This window comes from Cynocephalus volans, chromosome 10 (genome assembly GCF_027409185.1).
Source record: "Cynocephalus volans isolate mCynVol1 chromosome 10, mCynVol1.pri, whole genome shotgun sequence".
NCBI classification, from domain to species: domain Eukaryota; kingdom Metazoa; phylum Chordata; class Mammalia; order Dermoptera; family Cynocephalidae; genus Cynocephalus; species Cynocephalus volans.
Window position 1 is genome coordinate 58,371,357 of NC_084469.1, and position 16,931 is coordinate 58,388,287.

General features: G+C 47.1%; 1 protein-coding gene across 6 annotated transcripts in view; it reads left to right on the top strand.

The window, feature by feature from the left end:
- The window catches only part of HNRNPUL1 (heterogeneous nuclear ribonucleoprotein U like 1), a 35,522-nt gene extending 19,958 nt beyond the window's left edge, over nucleotides 1-15,564 (top strand). For all 6 annotated transcript variants that reach the window (XM_063110614.1, XM_063110608.1, XM_063110609.1 and 3 more), the window contains 7 exons: nucleotides 717-839; nucleotides 936-1,064; nucleotides 7,962-8,130; nucleotides 8,747-9,031; nucleotides 10,194-10,483; nucleotides 13,873-14,064; nucleotides 14,650-15,564. In XM_063110614.1, the coding sequence (XP_062966684.1) occupies nucleotides 717-839; nucleotides 936-1,064; nucleotides 7,962-8,130; nucleotides 8,747-9,031; nucleotides 10,194-10,483; nucleotides 13,873-14,064; nucleotides 14,650-14,766 (1,305 nt within the window). In that variant the 3' untranslated portion in view covers nucleotides 14,767-15,564. The remainder of the gene's footprint in view (nucleotides 1-716; nucleotides 840-935; nucleotides 1,065-7,961; nucleotides 8,131-8,746; nucleotides 9,032-10,193; nucleotides 10,484-13,872; nucleotides 14,065-14,649) is intronic.
- Nucleotides 15,565-16,931: the final 1,367 nt, after the last annotated feature.

Genomic DNA, 16,931 nt, shown 5'->3' on the forward strand with positions numbered 1-16,931 from the left:
AATTGCAGTTTCCCCTAATTCCACCATCCTCAAAGTTTACTCTCAGAGCTTCGGAGTTTATCCTGTTCTTTTTGATGTGCTAGCTGCATGTTTTGTGCACACACATTTATAACTGAGATCTTATGGTGCAAGAATTTTGATATCCTGCCTTTTTCACTTAACATTATTTTGTGAGCTTTATCCCACCACGTGAAAACCTCTGTTTGAGTATCATTTTTAATGGCTTCACAAACTATTTCCCTTCTGTTGGGCATTTAGTTTGCATCTAATGTTTGCCAAATTCTAAATGTACTGATTGGATATGATTTGTGTCCTTGTGTGTGTACAGTTCTGTTATCATTTCAGACTCCAGGAAGGTTGTACCACTTCTTGCGCCCACTGCATAGGGCCAGTTCCAGTGCACAGCCTTCTCCTGGCTTTTCCCTGCCAGAGGCTGCATAATCCCACCTGAACAAAAATGTAAATGCTAATGGTGAAAGTGCCTGATTTAGTGTGCACTCTGTGCCGGGCCCTAAGCTGAGAATCTGATAAACCTCATCTTTTTGAATCCCCACAGCAATGCTGTGAGGTAGACGCTGTTATTGCTTCTGTTTTCCAGAGGTGGCCATGAGGTTCAGAGTCACCCTCATGGTCAACAGCAAGCCATGGGGTGTCATGCCACTACACCACACACTGCTGCTATTTCACAACATTCCTTCCCTGTCCTGTTCTTGTAGATTCTGATGATGGTGGGCCTGCCTGCTGCTGGCAAGACCACTTGGGCCATCAAACATGCAGCCTCCAACCCTTCTAAGAAGTACAACATCCTGGGTACCAATGCCATCATGGATAAAATGCGGGTAAGGATGTTCCTGGAGTCTCCTTACCCACTTATCACCCGCTGAGTGCTGCCCTGCAACTAGGACCACTCACCCCTCCCCATCTCCTGCCCACAGGTGATGGGCCTACGCCGGCAGCGGAACTATGCTGGTCGCTGGGACGTCCTGATCCAGCAGGCCACCCAGTGCCTCAACCGCCTCATCCAGATTGCTGCCCGCAAGAAACGCAACTATATCCTAGATCAGGTACATACTGGTGACCAGCATGTCCTCAGGAGAGTGTAAGGGACCTATTTGGTGCCTGGGAATACCTCTCTGGTCCTTTTCTTTTCTCTCCATAATGCTCTTTGACTGCAGTGCTGGTCCAAGGAGTCAGCCACACCTGAGGACTCAGTCCCAGCTCCTTAGCGCAGCTATCTGGGCCAGTCTGTGGGTGGGGTCTGGGGCCATGGTCTAGGCCTACTAGCTCAGGCTCATCAGCAGCGTCAAAGCACATGATCAGGTGAGACCCATTTAGCAAAATAGAAGATGCATGGCTTTCTGAGCCTGACAAGTGGGCTTGATTCTGCTGTACCACTTCCTAGCTGTGCCTGTGGGCAGCTGACTTTATCTTCTGAGTCTCAGTGTCCTGGTCTATAAAATGGGGCTTAAAATGGCACCCACATACCTAACGCAGAACCTGGCACATAGCAGCTGGTGACTGTTGTTAATTACTCAATGGAATAGGTATATCCTAGCTTCTCTTAGCAAGTTTTTATGACTGGCAGGTACATAGCTAAATCACATTTTTTTTTCTTTTTTTTTTTTTAACCTACATTTCCACTAAGGGCAGGATTCTTAATATCAGGGGATCTGCAAACCTTTCAAATTGAATACAGAATATTGTATACAGGTACAGATACGTTCTTTCTTTAAAAAACTGGGCAGTGTTGAGTTATGATAGGAAGATTGTTTATGGCTTTCAGCATTCTCGAAAGGATGATTAATCAAAAATGATATAAGGATCCTTGTCTCAGAGTAATGAGTTCCATATGTTTATTGCTTATGCAATGTCATACTTGACATTTGTCTTAAAGGCTCTCTCAAACAGCAAAGGATGTTTCCTTATTATATGTGTTTGGGGATCTGTGAATAAGCCTCTATTCCCCTCAGCCTTGCATTTGTGCTTTCTTAAGAACCTGTAAGTTGTACACTGTAAATATGTACACTAACATACCACCCTTGTAGCCTTACTGAAGTGCCTTCCATACATGTAGCTCTGGGTACTTGGTTACCATGAGTTCAAAGTGGTCCTATGAAGGCAGAGCTGGTGATGGTGGTTGGCTTGTCAGAAAGAAATTCCTAGGAACCAAGTTGCCTTCATATAGGGGTGAGGATCCTACACAAAACAGTTGAGCACAGGATAGTCTGAAAGCCATCCATGGTTATTCCCCTCACCTTGGTCCTATCAATAATTTGCAACCAACCTTCTCCCTCCTTTGAAGACTCGTTCGTTTATTTTTTAAACCCTTGGCCTCACTTTGCCGATTCTCCTTGTCAGGGCATTTTGGAATTTTACTCTGACTTGGCTCGAGTAAAATTGTCCTGAAAGGCAGAGCAATGGTATTGTTTTAACACCCTGAGGATACCTCTTTTTGGATACCCCAGCAATTATTTCCTGCCTGTCTTTTTTCTTAGTTTCTAGCCATGAAACCCATTTCAAACATGTGAAACAATAGAGAAGGATTATAGTGGCAGGGTGGATCATCTAAGATCTCTGTCCAGGAGGCCTAAGTGGGTTTCTCTGGAGGCCAGGCCCCCAGCAGCTCAGCCACACATATAACAACTAAGTGCTGTAATGGCTCACTATTGGCCTTCTTAGCTGGTGCTGCCTTGTCCAGGGATAGAGTCCAGGGCTGCACCAGGTATAACTGTGGTCTTCAGGACTGCCGCCTCCTGGCAGAGGGACATGTGGTTGATCCAAGTGATCCAGGCCAATAGTGAGGTAAAGGTGGGGGATGAGGGTTCTCTGGTTAACCACAGATAAGACAATTGACTTGGGCCCTGAAGCTGTAGGTTACTAAGGCCTGGGAAGGGAGTCTAAAGCTAGTAGTTTGACCTGTTATGGCCTAATCTCGAAAAGTGGGTTCCAGAAAACTCTAGGTACGAGAGAGAGAGAATGAGTGTGTGTGTGTGTGTTCAGAGTAGGCCTCTGGCCATCTGCCATCACTTCCCACCCCACCAGCTTTGGCAGTGAGGTGTAAGTTGATGATGTATAGCTGTCTCCTGGGCTAGATGAGACTTCCGAAAGGGGAGATAAGTGCTACAGGCAAAGTGTCTGTACTTCCTAGATCTCAGCCCAGGGCAGTCTTTTCCCTTTTCTGGTTTTTCCTGAGTGCTTAGACCTCCCTGCTTTTGGCTCTTGCCAGCCTTCTATTATATAGTTTGGCCTCAGAAATGCCCATCCTTGAGAGGGAAAGAAAACTTGTGTGCAGAAGCCAGACAGGGCCGGGTAAGCCAGGATTCTTCCGCCTTTGTCTGGCTGGGACACCAGTCCCCACTCTAGGATGTATCTAATCAGGCATAAGCTCTCAGGTGTGTTGGAGCTTTGACCTATCATTCATGATGACCTGAGCAGCCTCTTCAGATCATGTGGGTGTTACAGCTGTAGAACATCAGAAGAGAAAAAATAGAATGGAGGTGGACAGAGGGGAAACTGAGGTCTCATAAAGGGAAGGATCCTGTCCAAAGTCATGCAGTCAATGTACAGTAGAACACAGTTCTGCTGACTTCCCAGACGGCCATAGTCCTGAATGACTGGAGCCATGGTAGGAATTTGGGAAAGCTTTCAGGAAGTGGGATGTCTGGGCCAGGGCATGGAGGATGATAAAAAGAGTTGAGGCCTCGTCCTAAAGGCAGTGGGGAGCCATAGTCATGTTTTCATCAGGGAGGGATAAATTTGCCTGGCTAGTAAAATGCTGCAGAGAAAGGAAAAATGAGTAGAAAGCTACATTGCTTTGGTTGGCTCTTTGGAGTCTTCTCTTGCAGGTGGGAAGCCTCTGGAATGAGATGCTTTCTGGCCAATCCTTAGGCTACCAGAGGGACAGGCCAGAAAGCACTGGGTACAAAGCAGAAGCTGGCCCTCTGCGAAGCAACAAAGTTGACCTCCTGAAAACTTCTGAGAGGGCCCCCACAGGGTGTTGTTGCCCAGACCACCCCCAGAGTTGGGTACTATGGGCTAGAAGTTCCCTTAGAGGGCTCTAACAGTCCAGAGCCAGGCTGGGCATTGGTTAGAGTCAGGACTAGATGTAATGACATCGCCAACCTAATTGCGTCCCTGTTGGCAGGTGCCACACTTTTGCCTGACAGAAGCCCAGGGTTAGAGTCGAGGCCTAAACAGAACTACCTCTTGTTGGCAGGTGTTGGAGAAGGGAATATTTCTTTCCTCCATCCACACCATCCCCAGAGCCTCCAGCCCCTTCCGTTCTTGACACTCTGGCTAGTTCTCTTCCTGCACATGTGGTTCCTTCCACTGGGTTCACCTCACCATGAGCCCCAAAGCAAACTCTACTTATGAGCCTTAGGTTTGCTCCTATGGGATCCATCCAGGTTTCTCTTGCTGCCAACTTGACCCTGTTGAGCTGTGACAAGTGAGTGTAGACAGGGGACAGTGGGACTTCTAGAGAACTTGGGCTGTCAGCAGAAATCACCTGTGTCTGCTGTGTTCTTCCCTCACTCCCTCAGACTGTCACAAACCAAAACCCATGTAGCTTCTCTGAGAAACCCAACTTCTGTCCCTTGGCCCATGTTGCTGGGGATTGGGGGTGGTTGGGGGGCCAGGGAATACAGACAGCCCAAACTTTCTCTTAGAGTCAGCATCTTTAAGCAGGGTGGACTGGGAGAAGCAGGAGCTAGGCAGAGGGAACCTATGCAGCTGGAAAAGCTGACCTAGCTGTTGTGACAGTCTCCTAGCAACAGCCGCCAGCAGCCCCCAGCAGCCCCCAGTGACCACAGTAGTGCTGGGCTGGCCCAGGGGCTCTGACCTCACCGTGTTTGCTGTGGCAACAGCCAGAGGCAGTTAACTCCCTTTACTCCAGGAAAGCCAAGTATTTGCATTTCTGCTGGTGTGGTTTAGACATTTCTTCTCTTCCTTAAGCCAACGAGTAAGTGGAGGGAGGTGCAGTCTTAAAAACTATCACTGAGAGGGTTCTTAGCACTTCAGTTCCAAAGTGTCTGAGGAGCCATCCCTCAAAGTCTAGCCACTTCCCAGGACAAAGGCCAGCTGTTTATGAGTCCAGTCTGCTCAGCCCCCATTCCTCCTATCCAGTGAAGCCACAGAGATTAGCCTTCTTGGCACTGTTGCTTCTCTCCTCTGTTCCCTCATCAGGACATTGACAGGGCAGGTCTGCCACATAGAAAACCTCCAGAAAGTGTTTCTCCACACCCTTAGGGTTCAGATGAGTCACAATAGGATCGCTTATGGGCAAGCAAACAGAATGGAATGGGTTATCAGCAGAATGGTTTGGGGCCACATTCACTTTGGCACCCACCTACTCTGGCTTTTGTGTCAGGAGAAAATTTGATTATTTAGCTGGAGGAAGCCAAATTTTATCTTCCTATACCAGATGCCATCTGCTGCTTTGGTTTTAGGAATGGAGCCAAGGAAGAGTAGTGGGAAGAGGGGACTTAACTCCTCCTCTGTTACCTGATGTACCCTTTTAAACTATTTGTGGCCCAAGGCCTCTCCTTGGGCCAGTGCTTAAGACCCCAAACAGTGTGTGTGTGCCTGCCACTGTATAATGCCCACCTGCTCCTTCATGAAGGTTGGGATACTTTCCCTGAGGAACAGGGAAGGACATTTCTGCCTGACGTGTGTCAGAGCCAGGGCATCTGGCTGGTTTTGAGGATAGCTACACCCACAGCCTGGATCTCTCAACAGGTCTGTGCTGGGATCTCTGGCCTCTGACTGACCCACACCTAGCTTTCTGCTCACCTCTTTTCCTCAGACTTAATTTTCCTTGGTACTTTCCATTGGGAAGCCTCTCCTAGGACAGTGTCAGTCCTGTTGACTATATTTTCAGATCCACACTGTGAGTTGACTTCTTTCTCTGTCCCCTTCCCTGTCACATGGCAGAGATTTTTGCATCTGCAAATCCTTACCAGAGCCAGGAGGAGGGTGAAATGATCCCTGTCTTGCAGATGAAGAAATTTCAGACTCAGACTAATTAAGTGACTTGTCTAGAGTCTTACATATAGTAAATATGGGATTATTTCAACCCTTAGCTTCTTCCCTCACTGTCCCTGCCTTTCATTTGGGAGATCACTGTACCTTAACCTTTTCTTTTTTGTTTTGTTTTGTTTTGTTTTTTTGATTTTTCACCTTAACCTTTTCTTTGATCTGGGATGCTTCAAGTCAACATTACAGCATAAATATCCACAGCACCCCACCCAGTGACAACCATATCATTGGTGGCTCACATTTGTTGAGCGTTGGCTGCCTGCTAGGCCCCGTGCTGACAAGAGCTTTTACTCACATGAACTCATTCAGTCTTCACAGTAACCGAAAGACATTCATATTTTTTTCCCATTTGGGAGCTTAAGACTCAATAAATACCCAGTAAGTTGATTTTACAGAGGAGCAGGCTGAGGCTTGGAATGGAGGTCATTCGCCCAGGGCCATGCAGGTGTGATAAGGCTGAGTCAGGTTAGAGCTAAAGTCTGCCCAGCCATCCCAGTGCTCTGCCTGCCTCCTGTCAAGGCATCTCCTGCCCTGGAGGCCACTGCATAGCCCCAACTCAAGTAGTTCCTCACGCTGTCAATTGCATTGTGGTCATCCTCCTGCCCAATCCTCATCAGCCCTGGGAGGGAAGCTTTTCAGCCCCATTTTACAGAGAGAGCAACTATAATGACTGGCCAGAGTGAGTTAGTGGCCACATCAGGACTTGACCCTTGGCTCTTTCTACCCTGCCAGGCTGTGTCTTCATAATACATTTTTTTGTACTTTTGTGCGCCCTTACAAACTGTCCTTCCCCTCTGCAGCTTCTCCCTTGGGTTCCTGTCACAGCTACCAAGAAGTTGTTTAAGTACAGTTTAAAACTCATCACTACAGTTCTGCTGAGTTTCTGAGTTTGGATAGAGAAGATACATGTATAGGTAGATGCCTGGGTTGCACCTCCAGACATACAGGCTCAGAAAGTCTCAAGTGGGGTTTGAGCTGCTTGCCGTTTCAGTAGTGTCCATGTGATTCAAACGCACAGGCTGAGTCCATGGAACCCTGTGGTCCAACAGTTGTGGGCCTCAGTCCCAAAGGGCCTGGTATGCAGGAGACATTCATTAAATGAAAGCTCTTGTTGTTACTGCTCTCAGTCACATTGAGAGCCAGCTAAGGATGAACTTGCCCATCATATTGAGGAAGGGAAGAAAACATTAGTAGTGAAACAGTGCTTGTGAAAAGCATGGGCTATTGCCTTGTCAAGCTCCCTGGTTAAAGCTTGGTGGGGCTATTGTTTCAGAGAAGGACTGAGGGAATAAAAGAATCACAGTGTTGATGAAAACAATCTATACAACTCTCAAAAGGAGCTGGTTAATTTTAGCATATCCATTCTATAGATACTACACAGCCATTAAAAAAGAACACTGCACAGAAAAATTTTAGAGAAATGTTACATGACAAAGAGCTTCCAAAGAGTATGTATAGTACAATTCCATATGTGTTAAAAATTACATAAATATTTTAGAAGTGTACATAAGAAATTGAATATTGGTATCTCTGGGAAGTAGGGCTGGCACTCAGCAGATAAAGGGATTCTTACTCTAAACTTTATACCTTACACTGTGAGTTTTTTACCATGAGCATGTATTACTTTTAGAATAAGGAAGAGAAGTTGTAATGTGCAATATCAAAAATAAATAGGATTAAAAAACAAGGCCCAACCATTAGAACCCCTTACCCTGTGCCTCTCAGTGGCCACTTTCCCAAGTCAATTTATTTGCTGAGGGTGGATGTAAGAATCTTCAAAGTGAAAAAGAGCAGTTTCTTGAGTTTCTCTGCTTAGAAGGAGCACTCCTATCCTTTTATCAGTCCCTGGCCTACATGATACCCCTCAGAGGAGAAAACTAACTCTTAATGAACCATCTCTTACCTCTTCTGTTACCTACTCCTAGACAAATGTTTATGGGTCAGCCCAGAGACGAAAAATGAGACCATTTGAAGGCTTCCAGCGCAAAGCGATCGTAATTTGTCCCACCGATGAGGACCTAAAAGACCGAACAATAAAGCGAACCGACGAGGAGGGGAAGGATGTCCCAGATCATGCGGTCTTAGAAATGAAAGGTAGGAAATGAGTGGTTCCCAGAGGGATATCACAACAGGTCCTTAAGAGAAAAGGCTCTTTCTTTACTCAGTTTGTTCCTCCCCAGCTCCCTAATTATTCCTTTTCTGATCTTATTCTTTTTTTCTGCTTTACCCCTTCCCTGTCTATCACAGCTATGAATGGAAAAGCTACCCATCTCTCTCTTGAGTCAGGGTTTCAAACTGGATGGGGCTGGGGTAGCATGAGGGAAAGGATGTGTGGGAGCAAAATCTGAAATACCTGTATGGCCACCCTGCCTCTGTCACCCACTGGGTCGTCTGACTGTGGACAAGCCTCAATTTGCTCCTCTGTGAAAATAGGGGTGAGGCTGGAGGGAGCTATACACTGTGGTTAGATGGGGCTTAGCCACCTCTTCAGGAAAGGCAGGAGAGTGTCTTCTTTTGCCCCTAATAGTTGTCAGGCTGACACAGGTCCCTGTGGGTTGAGACCCTATCTTAGCTATTTCTCGTACATTATTCTAGTTTCCTTCACTTTTTCCTTTCTGGCAGGCCAGTGTTCTGAGGGCGGAGGGGACCATACATCAGAAGGTACTAACCTCCACTCCCTGTTCCCTCTGGGGCACTCCCTTCCTCCTAGCCAACTTCACATTGCCAGACGTTGGGGACTTCTTGGATGAGGTTCTGTTCATTGAACTACAGCGGGAGGAAGCAGACAAACTGGTGAGGCAATACAACGAGGAAGGTCGCAAGGCTGGGCCACCCCCTGAAAAGCGCTTTGACAACCGAGGTGGTGGTGGCTTCCGAGGCCGCGGGGGTGGCGGCAGTTTCCAGCGCTATGACAACCGAGGTCCCCCCGGAGGCAACCGAGGAGGCTTTCAGAACCGAGGGGGAGGCAGCGGAGGAGGAGGCAACTACCGAGGAGGTGAGACATCTCACACACAGCTCTCCACACTTTTTGTTCCCTGGTTGGAGGTTGGGCTTTAACTGCTTGCTTAATCAGCACCTGAAGTTTACTGAGCACCAGCTGTGAGTTAAACTCTGGTAGAGAACCGAGATGAGTCAGACTCTGAGACCTCAGGGAAACTCTCCTACTGTCCCACTCCTGCAGATATTGCTTCTCAAGCCCTTTGTCCATGTGCATGTTACGGTGTTCTTATGTCACGTTGCTGTCATTTTTGTGAATCTTCCCCCATCTGACCATGAGCTCCTTGAGAAGAGGACCAGATCAAGTTTATTGCCAGTCTTGGGTCCCAACTCAGAGACTGAGAGGTTAATTTGCCCAAGATCACTCAGCTAAAACCAGAGCTGGGATTAAAGTGATCTAAAGGCCAAGTTCCTAGCCACTAAGTACTGCTGTCTCTGAAGTAAAGTGTCTGTTCATAATTTAACAAACTTGTCCTGATCCCTGCTCTTTTTCAGTCTTGTCCTGGATAGTTCTGAGGACACAGGCATGACCTAAATAGATTAATGAGAAAGCTCAAGGATGCTGTGACCTCAGGTGACCCCAATCCAGCCTGCAGAGAGACAGCAGGGCTCACGAAAGGTCCTCTGGGGTGCTGATGTCTAAGCTAAGGTCTATAGGTCTAGTAGGAGTTGGCCAGGAGAAGAGGGAATGGGTTCCAGGCCCAAGAAACAGATGCACAAAGGCTCGGGAAAGATTGGTCCACTTGGCCAAGCATGAAGAGGACTAGATCTGACTCAACTCCATCATGGCTGTCCCCTGTGCTTAGCATCCCTCTTCCTGAACATCTCTGTCTGCATTTGTTCAACAACTATGAAGATGCTGGGACACAGTAGAAACCAAGACAGCCCTGGTCCCTGCCTCACTGGGCCCACAGTCCAGTGGATAAGACAAATGTGTCAGCAGGCAATAATGACTTGGTGTTATTATCAGGGCTGTGATAGGGGAGCCTACCCAGGGGTCTGGGGAATCCCAGAGGACATGCTTTATTTATTCACTTATAATTGAGTTCCTGCTCTGTGCCTGGCCATCCTGGGACCACAGCAGTTACCAAGGCAGCCCTGTTCCTGGGGACTACAAGTTGAGAATGATGGGGCCTCTCATCTGGAGTTTTCCAATACAGGTTTCAACCGCAGTGGAGGTGGTGGCTACAACCAGAACCGCTGGGGTAACAACAGCCGGGATAACAACAACTCCAACAATCGAGGCAGCTATAATCGGGCTCCCCAGCAACAGCCACCGCCTCAGCAGCCGCCACCACCACAGCCACCACCACAGCAGCCACCACCACCGCCCAGCTACAGCCCTGCTCGGAACCCCCCAGGGCCCAGTAGCTACAACAAGAACAGCAGTATGCCTGGCTCAAGCGCCAATACCAGCACCCCCCCAGTCAGCAGCTATAGCCCTCCACAGGTGAGAGAATGAGCATGGGTTTGTATGTTCTTGTGCACGCATATGCTCTTGAACCCAAGCAGGAGAGAGAAGGCAGGTCTAGGTTCTCCCTGGCAGTGCTGGGAACTGGGATGGTCCCTTGACATTCCCAGATCCCTTCTAAACCCAGGAGTAAATTGAGACCTTCCCAGAACCTGCCTTTCCTCCCACCACCTTCAGGGGATTGGCTGTAAGGAATTTGGGCCACATTCTTGAATGCCATAATCCCAAATATTGAAATACCAAAAGATCAAAATCCCTCAAGTCTAAAATACCGAAAATCACAATCCCAAAAGATCAAAAGCCTGAAAATATAACTCTAGAAAAAATAACTGTAAAAAATTCTTTAAAAGACATTCACTTATGTGTTTATCAGCACCCCACTCTAACCAAGTGAGCTAACTAGCCAGCCCCACTTACTTGCATTTTTTTGTTTGTTTTTGTTTTTGTTTTTTCTAGTGGCTAGCCAGTTCAGGGATCCAAACTGGTGACCTTGGTGTTATAAGTCTGCATTCTAACCTACTGAGCTAACTGGCCAGCCCACATTTTTAAAGGGGGATTTGAGAAACATAATAAAACCACCATAGAACACTTCTTAATCTGCTTTACACAACAAAATAGGCAATAACATACACATTTTTGGAAGCATAAATACTCAGATATTCTAATGATAATTACACAGGTGTAACAGTTACAAGTAGATGAACCATATTCATAAAGAAACATGTCACAAGACGAAATGTATAAACGCATATCACTGTGGTTGGTAATTCTGTGGCCCAGCTTTATAACTGTGGTCATCTGAAATGCTATGAAGAACAGTCTTAAGTATTTTGATGAAATTGATCAAAAACTGTGTTGGGGCAACATGCAGGTATGCAGTTGCCCAAAAAGCCAAGATTTGAAGAAATTTTATCTTTCACCAATGCAGATGTACAAAAAGGACATCTCTTCATTTATTAAGGAGATTTCAACATTTTTACATATCCACACAGTGCTTACACACAAACTCAAGGTTGTGATAATGCACTTTCACAGAGTCAAATTTGCAAAAATTGCATAAAACGAATTAGAACTTTATTCTTATTCATCTAATAAGTGAATTAGAATTTTAATCTTTTGGGTTTATGATTTTTGAGATTTTAGACTTTAGGGATTTTGATATTTTGGGATTTCAACATTTGGGATTATGCCATTTGGGATTGTGTCGTTCAGGATTATGAACAGCACCAGGCTGTAAGCATTGGTCCCTCCAACAAATACATTTCTCTTGGCTTTGTTGCTGGCCTCACTGAATCCCCAAGAAAGCACTCAACTGGAGTGACCCCTTTCCCAGGCTGGAAGGGACTGACCCCTTTATTGTCAGGATGTGGAGATCAGGGCCCTAAGTTTGGTGAGGACTTGCCCTCTGCACTGAGAGCTTCACTACCGAACAGTTTCAGGCTCAGTTCCAGTTCTTGGCAAGTCAGTGCTCGGGCTCTGGTATGCACAGGCTCCTGTTAACCAGAATAGTCTTCATTTTGGGCCGGCCCGTGGCTCACTCGGGAGAGTGTGGTGCTGATAACACCAAGGCCACGGGTTCAGATCCTATATAGGGATGGCTGGTTGGCTCACTGGCTGCGCGTGGTGTTGAGAATAGTCTTCATTTATTCATTTATTGTTCAGTCATTTCCTGAGCACTTTCTATGTTCCAGGTCCAGGATATAGATGTATGGTTCCCAGTCTAACCAGAATATTTCCTGGAACAGGAATTAGGCAGGCACAAATTTAAACCTCCAGCTCCACAACATCCTGGTTTTGTGAACTTAGACAAACAGCTTCATCTCTCTGGGCTTTGTTTTCCCCATAAAGGACAAGAGGTGTTAGTAGAACTCACTTCTGAAGTTTGTTGTGACGGATGGGCAGCACTGTGGTTTAGTGGTTAAGGTTCCAGGACTAGGCAGACCTAGGGTTAAGTCCTTTTTAGCTGTGTGACCTTAGCCCAGTGATTTCACTTTCTTAAGCCTCAGCTTTCTTCTCTGTAAAATGGGGCTAATGGAACTTCCCAGTCCAGAGTTGATACAGGGATTAAATGAGTTAATAATACAGCCTAAAATGGGAAGCACTTAGTAAATTGCCACTATTTTTTCTCGAGAAGATCTTCTAGTAACAGCTACCACTAATTATTGAGTGCCCAGTGGTTTGTACACATAAGCTTATTGAATACTCAAAGCATTTTGAAGGGATAGTTCTGTTGTGTTTTTTTGAGTTACAGAAAAGAAATCTGGGATTTCAAGAAATGCCATGTGCTTTACTCCCCCAGAGTCTTACAGCTGGGATTAAAGTCCAGAACACAGGCCTTCCTCCTGCTCTGTACTCCCATGTCACAGAGTTGACCCATCTCCTTCTCAGTCCCCAGACAGTCTCCACCAGGGAAGTGCCTTTGTGGGCTGAGAATTGGAAAAAAACACAAATTGTGTTCTTCCTCTGCTCTCACAGCACAGTCAACACAGAAGACAGACTTCTGTGACCAAATGTGTGGGGATTGCTCCCCACTACCAAGCAAGCAGTTTTCCAGCAGACACCAGCTGGGTGTCCTCTAAATTCAATTCACTTCCGATACTACCTATTGAGAGGTAGTGTCAGATACCATAGTGGGGCCCTGTCCCACAAGACTGCCCCCCACTTCAGATGCCAGGTGCAAGCACCAGGTTATTTCACCAGTGCTTCTGATCGACTGGCTATAAATCGGGGCCCTACAACCCCCTCCTGAGGTTCAGTTGATTTGCTGAGTAGCTCACAGAACTCAGGGATTTACTGGATTATTATAAAAGATACTTTAAGGGATACAAATAAACAGCCAGATGAAAGAGATGCATAGGGTGAGATCTAGGAGAAGGGGAGCAGAGCTTCCATGCCCTCCCCAGGTGCACCACCCTCCAATAACCTCCACTTGTTCAGCTATCCAGAAGCTCCCCAAACCCTATGCTCTTGAGTTTTTATTGACACTTCATTATGTAGGCATGATTCATGCATGGACAATCGTACAGTCTGAGTGGGGAAACCTAGCAAGGCCTTTTTGTTCAGGTTCTTCTTGGCCTCTCTGTGTAATATTCCTTCCTCCCGGATATGGGGCAGGATCTCTTCTGGAATGGGGGTCTTAGGACCTATGATCTGATAAGGTAGGTAAGAAAATTGCTTTATGGCCAGCTCCAAGACAGAAAGGCAGGGGAGATTAAGAGTCCTGCCTTGCAGAGCCAGGAACTGTGGACAAAAGCTTGTATATCTCAGTCATAGTATCACATGGGCCAATTGCTTACAAAGGCTCTTCCTCTGTCCCAACTTGAACAGGCTGTTTCACAGAGCTTTGGGTTTTTTTCTCCACTTTCCAGCCAAGTTACAGCCAGCCACCCTACAACCAGGGAGGTTATACCCAGGGCTACACAGCCCCACCACCTCCACCTCCACCGCCACCTGCCTACAACTATGGGAGCTACGGCGGCTACAACCCAGCCCCCTATACCCCACCGCCGCCCCCCACCGCACAGACCTACCCTCAGCCCAGCTATAACCAGTATCAGCAGGTAGGTGCCGGATTGGGGGCCAGTGGGATGGAGAGATTTGAAGGGGCCCCTTCTGGGTGTATATTTCCAGACTTGAGTCCTTGTCTGTCTCTAAAGAGATGGGCAGCCTACTGGCCTCATGTTGTCATCTGGTACAGCCATTCCATTTGTTAAACACTTCTACACTGCTTGCCAAATAACTAGTACCCTAGCCCTATCCACAGTGTAGCAAGCAAAAGAGAAGGTCTGGCACAGCAGGGGCCTCTGAATCTTGCTTCAGCGTCATGGCCAGGGGCCTCCAAATCTTGCTTCAGGTTGGTGCTTAGGCCACTATACCTGTTATTAAATATTTTGACTATGATATTTAGCTACACCTGAAAGGGCACTAGATTGAACAGCCCAGGAGACCCGGCCTTCAGTCCCAAACTTTTCACCCATGTAGCATCAGGCCAATCACCAAGGTACCTTGATTTTTGTGTCAGGGGACCCATGTGTGACTGTTGTCACTGCACCTATCTCTGCCCTAGGCACGGGTGGGGCCAGGGGAGGAGCCAAATGTGGGGTAGATGAAGGATAACTTGGTGCACTTGATTTCTTTCTCCCCAGTATGCCCAGCAGTGGAACCAGTACTATCAGAACCAGGGCCAGTGGCCACCATACTACGGGAACTACGACTACGGGAGCTACTCCGGGAACACACAGGGTGGCACAAGCACACAGTAGCCAGTGTGTCCCAGAGGCTCTCAGAGGCCCCTGCCGGCTTCCTCCACCAGCGCCTGCCTCGGCCTCCTCCTCTACCCCCACCAGGTCCCATGGTGCTGGAGGACGAGGTCATCCCAGGGCTGCCTCCCTCCAGCTCACTGCCTCCCCTTTGAGGGGCTACTGCCCCCCACACAGGGCCAGGCATTTTTCTCTGGATTCAAACAGGCAACAATGACCTTTTATTTTCTGTTATCCTCCCCCCTCCTCCTTTCTCCCTTCTTCCTTTTTGACTAAAGAATCCCCTCATCTTTCTTGGTCATACAGTGACTGAGGGGAGGACCCCTTCCCATCTATTCTTCCCATCCCTGCTCCATCCCCTCAGCTTCCCAGACCCTCATGCAGTTGGTTGTAAATTCTCCCAGGAGCTGTTTTACTGTCTACTTTTCAGGATTAAAAAAAAAAAAAACTTAAAAAAAAAGTTTAAAAAGCAAAATGGGAGGGAGGAAGCAGTGACATATTTTTTGGTAATTATGCTTTTTTTTTTTTTTTTTTTAATTTTTAGACTTTGTTTTTACTGTGGGTCAGCTGTTGATAGTTCATCAAGATAACCATTTCTTTGCTGAGTTCAGGTGACCGAGGAAGAGCCACACCCTCGAAACAAAACAAAACACAACACAAAACCACAGAATCATCTTTAACCTAACTTTTTATACGATGTCTCAGTTCCCCGTAACTTTGCACATAAGCTTCTGTGTTCAGTTGAATTGTAACTGCTTTTGTATTTGGAGAGAGTGTGACTATTGAACTTGAAACCTTTTATTCCAGGCGTCTTGGTAGTTTCTGGTGGGATTAAGCGGGTAAGAGGGAAGAAGGGGAGGGGTGGGGAGTGGCTCCTTCCCTTTGGAATATGAAGTTTCTCCCACTGCCTCCTCTCAGTGATCTTCCAGGTGCCAGACCTAAAAGTTTTTCCTACAATGATCCTTTCATTTTTTACTTCTTGACCCATATGTTTTAACAGGATTTTAACAAACTGCACTTATTAAGAAATGTGTTTGCCCTGTTTTGTTTTGTTTTTTCTTTCAATAAAAGCCATGGCACCTCCTAGCAGGAAGGAAGCAGGGTCAGAATCCTGAAGTGTTACTGAAGTTGGCCTTTAATTGGGGTGGGAGGCCTTTTCAAGAGGAAATTATTTACTCATTCATTAAACAAACACTGAGAGATTCATGTGCCTAACCCCAATTGTGGTGTGGAGGATGTCCCCTTAAAGCTAAGGCCCTGGTTTAAAGCCCACTAGTTCATTTTTAAAGTGGTTCTCTGATTCTATACCTATCACAGTCTCAAATCCCTCTTGGAATTTTTGGGTAAAAAGCATGGAACAGGTCTCAAGGCAGAGGGACAGGTGGGATGGATGGGGTAGAGACCAGGGCTCATTGTGTGGGGTTATCACTAGGTATTGACTGACCATCCATCCACCTCAGGCCTGGCCTGTGTGCTGCACTTAGCACAGTTTTTGCCTGCTCTCTTGTGGTCCAGGCTGATAGGGATTCCAGGATCTTCATTTTCCAGCCAAGATGTGTTGGTCACCTATTCTGTTCCTCAACTGTTCTGTACAGTGCTGGGACACAGCATGGCCCAGGCAGTCCTGGACCCTGTCCTCCTAGTCCCACTCGAGAGAACATGGACCTGTCATAAACTGGCAGTACCACGTGGTCAGCTGTGGGGGCCTGGGGCGATGTGAAGATAGGGCTTCCTGGAGAAGGGAACGGGGAATAGGAGTGAGCCAGGGTTTTTCAGATTGTATCCCTACATCCCATCGTCCTCCTTAGCAACTTCATTTCTTCATTCCCTCAGTACATGATGTGGTACCTTGAGAGGGAATAATGCTGGGGCACCAAAGTGGCCAGTTCAGTCCTAATCCCTTTACTAATAATCTCAGAGCCTTGTTAAGGGGACACAGGCTACAAAAACGAGGGAGGCCATCTAGTCTCAAGGTCTGAGGTGGGGCATCTGAATGTGAGAAGGGGCCAAGGTTAACTAAAAGGGACCTCCAAGTCGTCGTCCCGTCCCCCACCCCCCACTTCCCTGCCCTGGCAGAGTAGGCAGGGAGGGCTTCAGGTCCGTAGTCGGGGAAGTTCCCGTCTACAGGTCCATGTGCTGGGCAACAGTACCCTCTGCTGGCCTCTTCT